Source organism: Gopherus evgoodei, chromosome 8 (genome assembly GCF_007399415.2).
Source record: "Gopherus evgoodei ecotype Sinaloan lineage chromosome 8, rGopEvg1_v1.p, whole genome shotgun sequence".
Taxonomy (NCBI): Eukaryota; Metazoa; Chordata; order Testudines; family Testudinidae; genus Gopherus; species Gopherus evgoodei.
In genome coordinates, this window is record NC_044329.1 from 57,226,781 (window position 1) to 57,242,801 (window position 16,021).

The 16,021-nt window shown below is 46.2% G+C and overlaps 1 protein-coding gene across 4 annotated transcripts in view; it reads right to left on the reverse strand.

The window, feature by feature from the left end:
- Positions 1 to 3,055: 3,055 nt before the first annotated feature.
- The window catches only part of RGS8 (regulator of G protein signaling 8), a 39,981-nt gene continuing 27,015 nt past the window's right edge, over positions 3,056 to 16,021 (reverse strand). For all 4 annotated transcript variants that reach the window (XM_030573996.1, XM_030573995.1, XM_030573999.1 and 1 more), the window contains exons 5-6: positions 6,750 to 6,916; positions 3,056 to 4,258 (exon numbers count right to left, since the gene is read on the reverse strand). In XM_030573996.1, coding sequence (XP_030429856.1) covers positions 4,076 to 4,258; positions 6,750 to 6,916 — 350 coding nt within the window. In that variant the 3' untranslated portion in view covers positions 3,056 to 4,075. The remainder of the gene's footprint in view (positions 4,259 to 6,749; positions 6,917 to 16,021) is intronic.

A 16,021-nucleotide genomic window follows, 5' to 3' on the forward strand; every position in this document is an offset into this window, starting at 1 on the left:
AAACCTGACTGAGCTTCAACCGAAGTGCTGCTGAAGACTGAAGCAGAGCGATTGAGCTGCTGCAGAAGTGCCACCAAAGACTGAAGCAAAGCGACTGAGTTGCCGCCGAAGTGCTTCCTTTGCTGGCGCCTGGAGCTGGCCCTGGGTAAAATCACTCAGCCAGGGGAAGTCTTTTTAAATGGACAATCAACAGTCTGACCTCCTATTGTTGGTGGGAGAAACCTCCCTTCTCCTCCCCATCCCATATACTTTCTATCCAGCCCTCAGCTGTCCAGCTGTATTTGCCCTTCATTCCCAGTCATGCAGGAACTCTCACTTTACTGGGTTTTTTATGCCAATTGGCTGAGTCAACCTGTGCAATGATATTTTCTCACAGTGCTCTTATAGTAGGCTGAGCTCTCTGCTGAATAGGATGGCCTCCCAAAGGGCTGGGAAGTATTAGCAGGCACAGAGGATACCATCTGTTGGACTATCCCCGGAGTCCTTAATGTTCTGTGAATGGAGCCTTTTTGGGTGCCTTATAAAGAAGAAATAAAAATGACCAACTTTCTTTTCTTTAAAAATGATCTTTATTCTCTTTTAAAAGCACCGACTATGCATCCCCACTAGCACTTTCACTGAGATTCTGGTCTAGATAATATTTAATCCTGCCTCAGTGCAGGGGACTGGACTAGATGACCTACCAAGGTCCCTTCCACTCCTATATTTCTATGTTTCAGTGATTCTTCACTTAGAAAAAAGGACAGAGTTGTGCATATATGCACGCTTAGCATTCACAGTCACAGTGTGTGGATTCATATAAAAGAGATAAAATATACATAGCCCTCCCCTGCCTTCACAATCTCAGCACTTTCAGTGTTGTCACTGGTGGTGGTCTCTCCCAGATCATAGTGTCATAAAAGGCAGCTAAGACCTTTCAACCACTCCCTGAAAGCCACCATATAGGCATGCCCATCCTGTCACACTGAAGAGTGTTCTCACCATTCCAAAAGCTGTAGAGTCCTTGGTTTCATGCACCAGTTCACTTTCATGCAAGGAGTCACCTAGACACTTCTGCATTAAGGAGCAAATTCTGTGCATTCAGCTCCCATTGACTTCATCTTAACTCAGCAGGAGCTCCCCACATCTAAAGATAGAGCACAGCCCTAAATGAGGGTGCCACAGCTTGTGTCCTAGGGAGAAGAGTTCACCTCAATTCCTCAGTAGCTCTCTCTTGGTGTCTGCCTCACAACTACACAGAAAACATATTCAGAATGTTCCATGAACCCTGTGGAGTGATGTAAGTAAATTTTTCCCAGTGTCTCTCAGTGATCTCTCTTCGCCCCTTGCACTTTTTATCTTACATCTGCAGCACAATGGGGATCTATATGTGGTTTCATTCTGTTTAGTAGGACAAAAAATATAGCCCAGGAATGATCAAAGAATAATTTCATCAGTCTTTGATTCCTTCTAGTGCATTGCACAAGGTTCCTGAGACAGTTATCTCTGCAATCTCATTTGCTAGGTTGACAAAATGTATAGGCTAAGGGAATTCATGATAGATTCTAGAGGTACTTTTAAAGAAAATAAATAGAGAGGTTGTACTGTAGGGCCTGCATTTGGGTGCAGATGTAACCCACACACCTCCTGGGTGTGGTGTTCTGTCCCATCTAGTGACACCGAGATCACTTAGAGAGAGAGAGAAAATGAGTCTGCTGCTCTACAGCCTTAGCTAACAGCTAGTTGGCTTTTAGCTCATGTGGTAGAGGCTCATGCACTCAGCTCCAGAGGCCCCAGCTTCGATCCCACCTGTTGACGACCGAGGTCTGTCAGCGTTACACAGACTCAGTTCCACACAACTTGCAAACCTGCATTCCAGTCCCTGCCACTTATTTTACAATCCAGTTGCAAAGGACATCTGTAAACAATGGTTCTCAGATCACAGGGCTCAATGCCCTTTCCAATAGTCCCGCTAATAGAATGACAATTGACCCATGAGAGGGTCTCTCTCTAACAAAGTGGTTTGCAGAATGAGAAGTAGAGAATCAGTTTTAGAATATCAGTGCTGTCAGATGCTGTAAGATAATCTTCCCTTAGAAAACACATTTTGCCTATACATATAGCATATAGCCTCTGGTGCCTGAGAACTCTGACCTGCTGCACATGACTCTGAAATGAGACAACCATGCTCCCCACCCTCATTGTGATCCCAAACCACAAATACCCAGTCACCTGGAGCCCAGTGTCACCACCATGCAAAACTTTGGCTATTGGTCAACACAATGGCATATGAGTGAACTCCTGTTCAGCAAAGCTAAGCCACTCTGTACCTAACCACGCACCAGCTTTTTCTCCTCTCCTCTTCCCATTCAGCCCAAGTGTCAATTCCATCCAGTGTTCACATTATAGAGATAGGACGTGAAAGAAATTTATTTAAAAAAAACCCTCCATCCCAATGAGAGAAACCTCATAATGACTACTGAACAGAGGCTATACATCCATCAGCTCCCCCAGCACAGCATCCCTCAAAACATTGCTTGAAAGCTGTCCTACCTAATGCATGGATGTGCAATACCTTTTGAGATCCATGCAGCTTTTTCCTATTTGATGTGTGTAGCTTTAGACTCTAGTCCATCCTGTTTACTCAATGTTGAATCAAAGTTTTAATCCAAACTTTTTGGGATAGCAAACCCACGGACCACCCTAAACATAGAAATTGGAGCCTATTGTAAATTTATTTATGCATAACTTGGTGGTTGTGTGACACCGTTGATGTCTGTGCATAATCTTTTCTTAAGCTATGCAACAAAAATATGGAAAATACAATAGCAAATAAGTGTCTTATATACTGCTTCAAGACTGGACTCTCATCCCGTGCAGAACATGTTTCCACTGTCTTATCTGTCTGCATAGTAGGGACCACATCTCCATAGTTGTTTGTACAGCACTGAACACACCGTTAGCAATCAATAAATAAAAGCAGTCCATGGACAACAAATAAAAATAACTTCAGTATCAATGTTATCAGCTGCTGCACGAGACCAGAACAGAGGCTATTTTTAAGTGTTGTGTGCGGTGTGCTACATTGCACACAAATCCCTTTACTTTTACCTCTCTCTGTCATGCCCAGTCAAGCAATGCATGAAACGTGTGGTGTCACACAACAGGCGGGTCTTGCATTCCCCTCCCTTGTTAGCAATTAGCATGATGGGGCATCACTTGTTGCCTCCCAACTACAAAGCTCTTATGGGGCAAGAAGCATCTTTTTGTTATGGTTTTGGTACAGAGCCTAGCACAATGGAGCCCTGCTCCGTGCCTGGGGCTCCTCTCAAATAATAATTATAATTTTTTACTAGAATCATTTCTAGTAAGGACTTTTGGTTTGGCCTCCTGGGGAGGAAACTTTGGCTCCTTGACAATGCACATGAAAATAACATTCCGTTTCCCTCCCCTAAAGAAAAGGGCTTTAGGGTTAGGGGAGCATCATCAGATAGAAAGGGGGTGCAGGAAGGTCATGGCTGACATCACAATGTGAGCACAAAAATGGAAGAAAGAGCTGACTCAGTTGATCCATTCTACCCTGGGAGACATCCCAAGGCCTGTAGCTTTAGGAACTCCATGGTCTCTAGCTTGGAGTCCCACGCCCCCACATGAGTGACAGCAGTGCTTTGGATTGTATTCAGTTACACTAATTTCATGACTGCCCTTAGTGTCCCCTCCAACTATGTGGGATAGGTGAGAATGGGGAAGAGGTCTGGAAGGATGGAAGTTCATATTGGCATTATTTACCAATTAACCAGTGTAGTAAGTTTTGGGAAACCTGCCTTCTTGATAGATGACCCAGTGCACTACGGAGGACATATTTCTGATCCTGAATAGGCCAGAAACTGCTAGGTGCTACCACTAACCAAACACACAGAGAGACTCTCCAAAGAGTCCTAGAACTGCATTTGAGTCACACTCTGAAATGGGCTCCCCCTTTATCTCTCCTGTTCCTCCTTTACCCCTGCTTTTTTAACACCAATGAAGTTTCAAATTTGGAAATGGTTTTGACTGCCATGGGAAGCTTATGGTTTCTGAGGGTCCCATCCCTGCTCTAGCTGAGCCTCCTCTGGGTTTGGGTCAGCAGGTCTGTGTAAATTTTGGATCTCAGGAACCTGGGGTAAGAGTCTTTCTCCATGAGGCTGTGCACTTTCCCCTGGGCCTGGTCAAAGCAAGATAGTGAGGGCTCCTGCACATTATTTCTTGTCACCTCCCGTGTCTGGAAGTCTATGTTCACCTAGGGAGAGAGACAACATGAAGGATTATATAGAGTAACTCTGGTATATATAGTTAATAACACAACAACATAACCTTTTGGAGCAGGAGAGGGAGGGATTCATAATAAGTCACTGCCCAAATTTTCTAACTTAGGTGGCTTAAGTTAAGCACTTCAATCCATATTGATTTCAATATTAGCTGTGTGTGCTCAGCACCTCTGAAAATCAGACCATTTTTATTTAGGTGCATAGGTGTGAATTTAGGTGCTTAACTTTAGGTACCTACTGCAAGTCTGAACATGTTGACTCAGAGTCTTTGTCACCCCAGCTATCCCATCACTCATCAAGACGCTTATGAATTTTTACAAGTTTGGCTCTCTCTTCATTTAGTGTGTTGGATAATGAATTGTTAGTAATTTTAAACTATTACTAAAATCTTATCAAATAGCTTTGTTATTTTTTGTTTTACAATAAACTGTTTGACTTTTCTCATAATTTCCCATGACAAACTACTTACTAAAATATATTGTGCCTGGACTTTTCCATTTTAAACTCCCTAAACTTATGACTTTAGCATTTTTGCTGTGACAAATTCCTGAATTTTCCCAGATTTTTGTCCTAAAAACCAACCAGTCTTAACTGTGGTTGTTATGAGAAAGATAGTGAAAAGATATTCCTGTGTGAGAGAGTTTGCTATTATTCATCTTTTGAATAGGGAGGCTTCCGTGGTACCCAAATATAATGCAGTCAAAAAAGGGAACCTTTATCTGCGCCTCCCCTAAGATGGTTACAGCATTAGTTGGCTGTGCATTATGCTGGTGGGTCATTTCAAATTTTGATACACCAAAGGTCATGACTGTGGGATCCGATTTTAGATATCACCCTTTAGCTATCATAGAGATCAACATCTCCTAATCTAACCTAAAACCAAGTGTCTAATCCCAGCTGGAATGCATTCAGTGCCACAAGACACTGGATCTCCTCCCACTACAGCTGACATAATGAGAAAGACTGCCATTGATTTCAGTGGGAGTTCAATTTGGCTCTGTAGTTGACCAACCTTCAGCTTGGGCTTTGAGTCTCTTGCCCCTGGGTCCCCCACTCCTGGGCAATCTTACTGTTCCCAGCAGGAGTTCAGCTCACTCCCAGGGTCTTTTCAGCACCCAATTTATAGTCTCCTTGTCTCTAGCCCCTGGGAGCACTCCCCAGGACCTACCACAGTTCACTGGCTGGAATCAGCCCTCCAGGGCTTTTGCTTATACCAAGATTGTAGTGTCTATCTGCCTCAAATGGGGTGAGGTTTGAAGGAAAATGTTAGCAGCTGCCTCAGGCTCAATTTCCCTTGTTGCTGGAGCTTACCAGCATGCCTTAGAAGCCTCCTTATTCCTGGAAAAACTCCCCTCATGGCCAGGATCACCCTTTTAAGACCCACTTCTCCACGTGTAGCATGTTCTGCAGGTGCATGTAATTGACACTGCCTGATTGCAGGAATGCTCATTAGCCTTTCCACCAGAGGGATGAGTGTGTGCCTCATCAGAGGCCCAAATTAACAATATTAGTAGGTCACAAGTTGTGGTTAAAATCTGAGTTTTCCCTGCTGGAAGCTCTGTTGGAAATTGGGTACACATTCACTAGAAGAATCTGTGAGCAGGCCCTTGCTGAATAATCAATATGACATCACAACGTGACATCACAATGCAGGATATAACATCATAAACTGTGATTATGTTAAAGGAGAATTCACAAGTCCAGGCTCGAAGTTGTGGCTACGCTTTCTATTCAGCACCGTGTGCTATTGCTCGTAACTTTCAGAAATTCTAACAAAGCTGAATTCTACAAATTCAGAGGGCTATAGGGCCTAGATTGACACATACACTCTAACTCTTGGAGATTCAACAGGTTAGAGCAGTTGCTGGGAGTGTTGTTGAAGGCCGTTTTGGGGGCCTATAAATAATCAATTTTGATATTTATGAAGGAATGAAGGAGTGATGTCTCTATCAAGCCATTGATTCTCAGAGGTTCCCCACTGGAGGCTTTGGGATGCAGGCTGCAGTAACTCAGATATCCAGATACACTGGCCAAAAGTAGCTAGTGAAATCATTGATCAGCTCTTTACATCTGCAGTGGTCCCCTGAAGAGTACAAAATCCCAGCACTGGGGATGTGAGTCACTGATAGTGGAGAGAGATGTGGCCAGAGGCCTCTCCAGGCACCAGCGCAGCAAGCCTGGGGCGGCAAGCCGCAGGGGGTGGCCTGCCAGTCGCTGTGAAGGCAGCAGTCAGGCAGGCTTTGGCGGCAATTCGGTGGCAGGTACGCCAAAGGCACTAGACTGGCAGATCACCCGCAGAAACGTCGCCGAATGCCGCCTGACTGCCATGCTTGGGGCAGTAAAAAACATGGAGCTGCCCATGGATGTGGCAAACAACTCCCCTTTCCTTCCCCTTGCCAAGTGCGTTTCCCTGCAATACCTTTCACTCAAATTAATCCCACCAGAGTGTGTATGCCTACCAACCTCTCGAGGAGCTTGCACATCAATGAATTCTTCAAAGATCCTGTGGGCCTTAGATGCCAGTTTGGTTGTTGACCGGGTCTTTTTGAACTCCTCGCAGGCCAGCCAGAACTCCAGATTCTCCTCGCTGAACTCTGTCTTCAGGAAGGCGCGGAATGCAGCCACCCCATCTACAAGGGGGAAACATTGGATTTATGGAAGAAAGGAAGCAACTTCAGACCAGGTAAGGCCTCTTTACGGTATATGCCACTGTTCACTCATCCCCAACAAATACAACCCCTATTCATTTCAAAATCTCTGCCATTGGCACAAAAAGACTTAACTGCTGATCATGTGGTTTTTCTACAGCAGGCTCAATTACTGTCCTCCACAGATTACAGTTACATGAGGCTCTCATGTGGTTAAAGGAACCGCCTCCTGTGTTGTTTTTTAATCCGTGTTTTGCTAGGAATGTAGGCAGAATTTCAAAGGGATTTGAGAGCCTGACTCCTGTAGGGTCCTTTGATATTCCCAGGCTCAAGTTATACATTCTGCTTGCCATATAGTTGTTAAAGCCTCACTTTGTAAAAGACATTTGTCACTAGGTAAAACTGTTTATAAATATAATTTGTGAACTTGTCTCCTTTTACAGCTGGGCTTTTCGTTACTTTGGTTTATTATCTTGACACATTTTTAACTCTTATTTGTACATAGGAAGTATCTTAGAATTTCTAATCATAACATCTACAATAAAAAGGAAAAAGAAGGAACACTGAGTGGTTACCACCTCGCTAGCGAGGTGGTTGAAGTGCTCTTATCACTTTTAGGGCTTAGCAATTGTGAGATTTCGATAATGTTTCTGGCTAGCTCAGGTTACAAGTTATGATTACAAAGATTTGGAAATTGGAACGTTCTGATTTCTGTGTGTAGATAGATTTATAAAAAGAGGCACATGTGGACGCAGCCACTGTATTTACTTTCTCTGCATGTATGCGATCCAACCAATTCAGCTCTGGAATAAGCAGAATTGAAATCAATAAGTTTTCCACCCACTTATGGCAGAGCTGAATTTTGCCCTTTCAGACCTTTCCTATAAGGTAGGGCTGTTTAAGAGTTCATGACAAGAATCCTACTTGGCCAGCATTACCCCATTCCAAGTTTGTCTCTAAAAACATTTATGGGGCAGGGAATGCAGTCAGTGAAGTGAAAGAAGTGGTCTTAGGGAAAATCACTGAAGGTTCCTACTCTCTCTGCCCTGAGTTTGGGAGCTAAGCTCCCCTGCCTCTCCCTGAGCTGGTGAAATAAGAACTTCTCCAGCACAATAATCTAAAGCGGGAGCAGCAGCAGGGGCTGGTGCCTGGTTGGGGAGTTGATGGGGCTCTAATCTTTCCTGCACTAGTACCAGACGGGAGCTCCCTTTCTGACTCTTTTCTTTCCCAGAAAGATCCACCCCTTGCTGCTTCCTCCCCAAGGCAGAGATGGAAAATGACAGAGTCTGCTGCCTCCAGCTCTCCCCCCCCCCCCCGCACCCTGGGGAAAAGAGAAACCCTGCCCCCATCTTCCCCTCCCCTAGCCAGAATCCAGGAGATACTAGGGTTGCCATCTCTGAGATGCAGAACCCCACCCCCACCTCAGCCCTTAAGGGAGCCCTCCTGCTGTCCCCTACCAGGAGCCCCTGCCTCAACCACTCCACTCCGGACGAGGCTTGGGTCTTGGGTCTTTTTGTGGCAACTTGCATTTGGCATTGGCAGAAGACAGGATACTGGGTCAGATGGACCAATGGTCTGATCCAGTATGGCTGTTCTTATGTTCTGTCCCCCTTCCCAGCCCCCGATGCTGGGAGAAGCCACTGTGGTTTCAGCAGGTTGAGGGCCTGGCACACACTCGGATGTCAGCCACTCTCCCAGCTACTTGGCATGCATGGTAGTTACAAAATCACTGTGTGGACACACATGTGCACAGCTTACAGGGAAGCTTGGTCCCAAGTGAAAACGCACACATTAAATCTTTTCACCAGCAAGGCAGTACAAAAACTGGCCAGGTTGGTTAAAAACCCACCAGCTGGCAACCATAGCCACCACCGGGACACAGAATGGTTCTGTCAGCTCCCTCTTCGCTCTTGAATGTCTCATCTGATGCCTTACATCTTCCTGTAACCTCACATACGCTCCCCACAAGCAACTGGGAATGGTTTTATGAGAACTGGGGTGAAAGTGCCTCTTCCTGATTGCTTTTAAATAGCTAATGTGAGATTATGGACAGAAAGGGGACATAGAGATGAGATGCTCAGCTACAGCTGTATTACATCAACTCTTTGGAGTGTGGTTTTTTTAGTCTCCGTACTGTCCACAGAGAGGAGGAAATGTGGTCTCAGCAAGGTGCTGTGCCAGCAGCAAAACGAGGGCTTTTGTTGTGCGTACAGCAGTGCTGCTGAAACTGAATATTGTGATTTGGATCCAATGGACTGTACAGCTACAGCCCCGTGTGCCTGAAGGAGAAATTAGCCCCTCTCCAAGCCAGTGGTGCAGGGACAAGCCAGAAATATGGCTGGGGCAGGAGGTGTAGCAGGAACGCACTGCACTCGGGCTACTGTGAGCTGCTCAGTGGCTTCATAATGTGATGTTGTAGGCACCTTGAGACAGAGATGCTGCTGAGGCTGCTCTAGCTTACACCAGGGCCTGCTCCGCTCCCCGGCTGACCCCAAAATGCAGGAGGCAAGAAGGTGGCACACAACTTGTGCCCTCTCCAGAATCTAGTACTCAGTGTCTTTCCTGGGGGGAGAGAGTCTCAGTGGGAAGGTGAAAACTCAGGAGCAGACTGGGGAGTCTATGCTGCAGGGATCTGTCAGTGTGGGATAGCAGAGAGCTTGGAGGGAACAGAAATTTGAAGGGAAAAGAACAGCAGATCCTGATGCCATAAGGCTCTTTGTATGTAGCTGGTTCCTGTAGTGTTTGCCCTTAAACACTCCATAGCTGGTTAGTGGATTCCCTGCTGAAGCCTTTTACAATGACGATAAAAAGCTTTGCGATATGCTTCTAGACACCCTGCCTCTCTTTCTCGGTTTTGATTCTCCCTCTGCTTTTTGTCATCCTTAGCACTGACACAGGGGTCACGCTCCAAAAACAGAAGCCTTGCCAGGGGACGTGATGAACAGAGCATAATATCTGGTCAAAGGAAAGGCTTTCTCATGATTGATGTAGCAAGACAGACCTTTGCTTCAACTCTGCCCCAGAGAGCAGCCTGGAGCAGCTAGGGAGCTGGGGCAGCAGCTGGAACCAGAAAGTCTCTGCACAGTTCTCTCCCTTTGTTCCTGCTCTGACTTTAGTCAGTGGCTTTTCATTTCTAAATAAATATAGAAAGGGGTTGGATATGAGTAGTAGACATTTTTCTCTTCCTGTTTTTACTCTGTCTCTTTCCCTTCTACTTCCTCTCCCCCCTTTTCTCTCCTCTCCATAAACTTTCTCTCTTCCCTTCCTTTTTCTGACCCTCCCTCTCCTTCAGGTCTCTTGCTTAGCCCCCTTTCTTCATTATGTCTCACCCTCTTCACTTTCCTTCTTTTCACCTCTCTCCCCGCCTTTCCTTCTGCTCTCCTCCCCACACTCCCTCTCTCTTCTGCCTATTCCTCCTTCTCTCTGTGTTGCCATCCTCTCTCTCTCTCTCTCTCTCTCTCTCTCTCTCTCTCTCTCTCTCATGGCCTTATGCAGGACAGACTTCAAACTAAGGGGCCCCCTTGCTGCATGGAGTCCCACTGCTAACTTGCACTCACTCATAAGAGGCTGATCCCCTCCTGGCTTCCCACATGCTTCTGTCTCCTCCATGCATGAGCTCTCTGTATGTGGAGAAAGCCCTGCTTTTTAGATCAAACAGCTAGGATCATTCTGAGTTGTTTGGAAGGCTGGAGGTAATGGAAGAGGGAGCATCAGAGGACTTTCTTGGGAGGGACTTCAAAACCTAGGGCTGCCCTGCTCCATCTCCATTTTTCCTTCAGCCTCTGGCTGATTTCCACCACTTACATTCTCTCAGTGTTTGCCCGATATAAGATATGCCTCTGTCACTCTCCCCATGGGTACTCAGAGTTGTGAGGCACCTCACTATCACCTGCTCTTAGCGTGAAGCCTGCTATAGCTCAGCTCCTTGAAACCAACAGCACCAACTTCTAGGTTTCCACAGATCTGCCCTCTCTATGCAGGCTAGCGACAGACGCACACCAGCTCTTGAGCCCCTCGGCCAGCACTCCCCTGTGCAGTATCTAACTCCTGTCACTGGGCACTCTCAGAAATCGCCAGGTGAGCTGTCCCTGGAGGGACAGCTCACGCGCAGCTTGACTGGAACCACTCAGGATCAGATTCTTTAGAACAGCTCAGCCCTGTAATCTATTGATAGTGAAAACACAAATCTTTCTTTACAAAGATTAAGATTGAAGAGAGAGTGAGCAAGGATAATAAAAACAGGTATAAAACATGCTTCTTAGAGTCTAAACTTAACACTAACAGGCTAAAATTCTTGTCTACTTAATTTCTCAGCTAAGGCCTCCCAGCATCAATAGCCCAACATGGCCAAGTTCCAAGATGTTATGAATACAAAAAGTGCTGTCCTTTTAGCTTCCTCAGTGAAGGATAAGAAAGGCGTCCTTCCCCCTCCTCTTTTAGTCCAGTCAACCTTTGAAGTGCACCCCCATATAAGACTCTCCTCCCCTGTTGCTGGTGTGCTCCCCCTGTTTGTTTCATATCTCCTCCATCAACCTGTCTTTCCTGTTGATTTCACATGCAAATAGGGTTTCCAGTGTGTTGGCTTAATTTACATGTGACAGAGAGATACACATCTTATCTCCTCTCTGGAAAATAACTATTTGTCAGCTCTTCCTGGTTACAGAGTTTAAAACATATTTTAGAAGGTACACGTCACTCCTGGCACGGCCACTCTACGTACATCTCTCAATGCTTATGATGACCGCTATGATTTAAGCTTTAATTGGATACCTCACACAACAGTCTTCATTGATAAATACTGTGGCAGCAGTTTTATTACATGTAGTGAGTGTGTCAGGTCTGATAGGAGTTGCTGTTACAGAACACTGAACCCTTTGCCAGTTGGCATTGAGGGCACAGCCTGTGAGAGTGAACAACAAATTATGGTGCACTGTAAGATAGCTTCCACATTGTAATGCTGCCCTGCAGCATAGGGTAGGAGGGAAGAAGGGAATTGGAGAAGAGTACTGGAACTAACTGAAGTGCAAGGGTGGTTTTAGGTCTCTAGAATGTTGTTCCCTGAGTTGTAATTTGTCCTGGATGCTGAGTTTAAGACCTGCACACTCATGAAGAGAATCGGGAAGTGTTACTTACCACAGAGGGTCAATATCTTTGTTTCAAAGCACTGCTCACCCAAATGAAGGGACTCTGGCAGCACAGTACGGCCAGGACTATGTCAGGTTCAGTACTGACTTGAACAGAAAACCATCATCTACTGAATCACCTACTGAAGTATCAAATTCAGAAGCACGCAACAGCTACAACGTGTGATATATAAACTACATAACATAGAGAAAGTGCAGAAAAAAGAGCAGCACTGAGAGTCTTCAGATGGCACAGCACAGCGCATCCTTAGAATATATAGACCACAGTCTTCAAGGTCATGGCACTTTAAGAAGGTATAGGTGTATTTATTTAGGGGCGTGATCCTTTAAAATAGGTCTATTTTATATATATAGATTTTATATATATATAAAATCTAGTTATATTTATTCAGGCATCTGACCCCAAAAAAGGAGCTTTGGATGTAGGGATCACCTGAAACCAAACGGGGAAGCAATTACTGTTGGAGCAGATCTAACGAAGACGCTGCAAAGAATTCCTCTAATAGGGGGAGAGCATCAAAGCCCATAAGAGGAGCAGATCTGGAAGGAATTTGCAAGTCTATGAGAGCAGAACAGGGCTGTCCTTAGGCATATACAGCATATGCGGCTGCATAGAGCACCTGAAAATTTGGGGCACCACCGGGACCATAGGCACCAACTTCTCATCTTGCCGGGGGGTGCTCAACACCACCCTTCTGTTCCTGGCCCCGCCCCTACTTCAGCCCTTTCCCCAAGCCTCTACCCCTGCCCTGCCTCTTCCTGCCCCTGCTCCACCCCTGCCCCACCTCTTCCCCACCTCCTCCCCCAAGCGTGCCCCGTCCCCACTCCTCCCCCTCCCTCCTGGAGCTTGAACACTGCGAATCAGCTGTTTGCAGCACTCTGGAAGTGCTTGGAGGGTGGGGAGGAGTTGGTAAGCGTGGGGCTGCTGGCACACGAGAGGCAAAGGGGGAGGGGGGAAGAGGGGAGCTTGGTGCCGGTGGGTGCTCTGCACCCACCAGATTTTCCCCATGGATGCTCCAGCCCCAGAGCACCCACCCACCTATGACCGGGATAGCAGGTAGGAGCAGGTCGGCTCCCGCACACTCAGCATGCACTGCAGTCTCCTTACTAGGCAGAAGGCAGGGGCCGTAATCACAGAGCCGAATGCCCCAGCATAGGGGCACCAGTTGTGCCGGCATAGGGGTATCATAGAGGCACCACTATTCACAGAGCTGAATGCGCTGGCGTAAGGAAACCAGTTTAATAGTACTGTGTAGGGCCCCATAAATCCTAAGAACAGCCCTGGAGCAGAGCAACAAAAGGCCAGTCCATTCTCCTTTCACTTGTGCCCTGTGAACACAAGGCAGGTCCTAAAGTCATTACTTGGGTTTTACTCACTTCTGTGTTTGGCCATGATTCCCATTAACTTCAGTGAGAGTTCAGCCTCAGCCTCACTAAGGACTTCAGTTTATGTCACTATGTCCCTGCTCCACCTTCATGCTGATCCCTAGAGCAGTAAGGTGCACTGGGGATCTTGGGGAGAGATTATGCTAAGTACACTTATTTTCCAGATAATTATCTTTTTCCGAGATCCTCCTGGGGTGCTAAGGCTCCCCCTGTGCTCCCAACACAGGGATGTGCCTAAAAGTATAATCTAGCCCTGTATGCTTTAAGTAATTATCCTATTTGGCACTTATGTGTAGTGTGTCACTGATTTACAGTGCTGTACAAACCTTAATGCATCCCCACTGTTCATCTGTGAACTAGGTAAGTATTATTACTTTGCTTGGATAGATGGGGGCAGTAAAGCAGGCAGGTTAATGGATTTTCCCAAGGTCAGTAACAGAGCTGTAGTTAGAACTCAAAGAGTTCCTCACAACCAAGGTTGTGTTCTTTCCCTTAGAACATGGAGAGTAGATTGGCTAGAGCAAGAAGGGTTGAAAAGAAGGCGCTTTGCAGGCTAGTGAATGATGAGTGGCAACTAAGGAAGGCCTCAACATCTTGAGAAGATGCAAGATTAAAGGCTTCAGTCATTCAGGCAGACAGTTTAATCCCCAGGAATCTAACCAATGCTGGACCGCGAAGGTTAATGATTATCTATGTAATGTTTGTATTTCATGCCATAGATGTCATTGGCACTTAACCTAGGAAACAAAGACATAGGCTGAGATTTTTAAAGATATTTAGGTGTTGCTGCACTTAGCATTGCAATGCCTACGTTTCATTTTCAAAAGGAATTTAGACACTTAGGGGTCTAAATACTGCCCTGTTGATGCTGAATGAGGTGGGAGTACAGGAACATTTCTAATCCTAGTATCGTTTTGATGAATTTTAGGCTCGTGTCAATAGCACAATGCTGGCACAGTGCTGTCCTGGCTCAAAAAGAGCCAGAAGGAGATGGGAATCTGTGGGAAGAAGGGCAAAGAGTGATCAGGAAAAGGCAGAAGAAGGACAATATATGTCAGAAGAGCACAGAGATCACACAATACGGAGGAGGAAAATATAACCATCACAAAACTAAAAAGGAAACATACATGAAGATTTTTCCATGTCTCTGTTGAAAACAGATTGAGGGTTTAAGGACAGTTTGTCCTGCTGGATATTGGACAAATGACAAGCCACGTGTCCAGCCCCGTGAGAGATGCAGAACAAGATGCGCCATTGCTTGCATCTCTGCCGGCATACTGTCAAAAGGAATCTCCATCTGGCTGGCCAGACCATGTCTCCTGGGCATGAGATACAGAGAGAGGCTACTCTCCTGTCACTGCACACACACTCTCCAGGCCAGACCGAGCTCCCATCTCGTGGGAGTCATCATTAACCTTAATGGCATGAACTGGGAAAAGATGTTCAAAAACAGCACATTAAAGTCACTTCCTAGTAAATGTACTAGAAGCATGTCCCATAGATTACAGAATCCCCTTCTCATGCTACCACACTTCCCTGAGGTTTTTCCCTCACAACTTGCTTTTAGAAAATGAAAATTTGACATTATTGTACACTATGCAGAGCTTTCTGTCCTGTCCCTGGCAAATAAGCAGTTAATAGCAACTCAGGTGCTCCAGGGAGGGGCCATGGGAGCAGTTGCTCCTGGCTTGAGAAGGTAGAGACTGCCTGGGAGAAGGTTGTTCCCTGGGCCAGTGCAGCCCCAAGCCCAGGGAATATTTGTACATTATGTTTTGAGGTTTTTTTGTGATGGGGAGAGAAAACTCTTGCTGCAAAAGGGGCGCTAGCTGGCTGATCCTGTGCTTCTGAACTGCTCTGCATCTCCAGCAGGTAGATACGCGGCATTAAGTTGTTTACGTGAAAGTATCAACAAAATTAAGACTTCAGCCACTCTTAACCAGTTGGCATTAGTTCCTTGAAAGCAGTGTTAGAATGGCAGAGGGGGAGATGCACACTGTATCCCCAGATGCCTGCTGCAGAGCTGTGTGTGATTGGAAGCACATGAGTTGTGCTGCCTCCCTTATTCCTGATCACTTACCAGTGTCGATGCTGATGTATTTTTATATTTTCTGCAGACTAGACAATTGGAATCATTCCATTTCCTTTATCCAGTAGGGCATTGCCCATCCTGGGAGTCCCTAGAGACATGGGACTAATTCATTGGTGACCTATGACACCTTTGTAACAGCATAGCTGGCCTAAAAGGGCTTCCGAGCAGCCAGAAGTTCTCTTCACTGCCAGGAATACCCCTGGTGGTGCAATCGAACTCCCCAGCATGCGCAAAGGTGACACCACTGGTTCTACAACCCCATGTCGCCACAAGAGCCCCTGATGCAGGAATACAGGGCAGGAGGGGGTATGGCTCAGTGTTTCAATGCCATGGCTTTTCCTAAGATGCTGCCAGTCCCAAAGGGGCCACGGTGGCCAGATCACAAGGTAAGATACCCTGTAGGGCTGCCCTAACCTGCACTGGGAGGCTGCATGGCAGCAACCCAGGATAGGAAAAGCACAAGCCAGC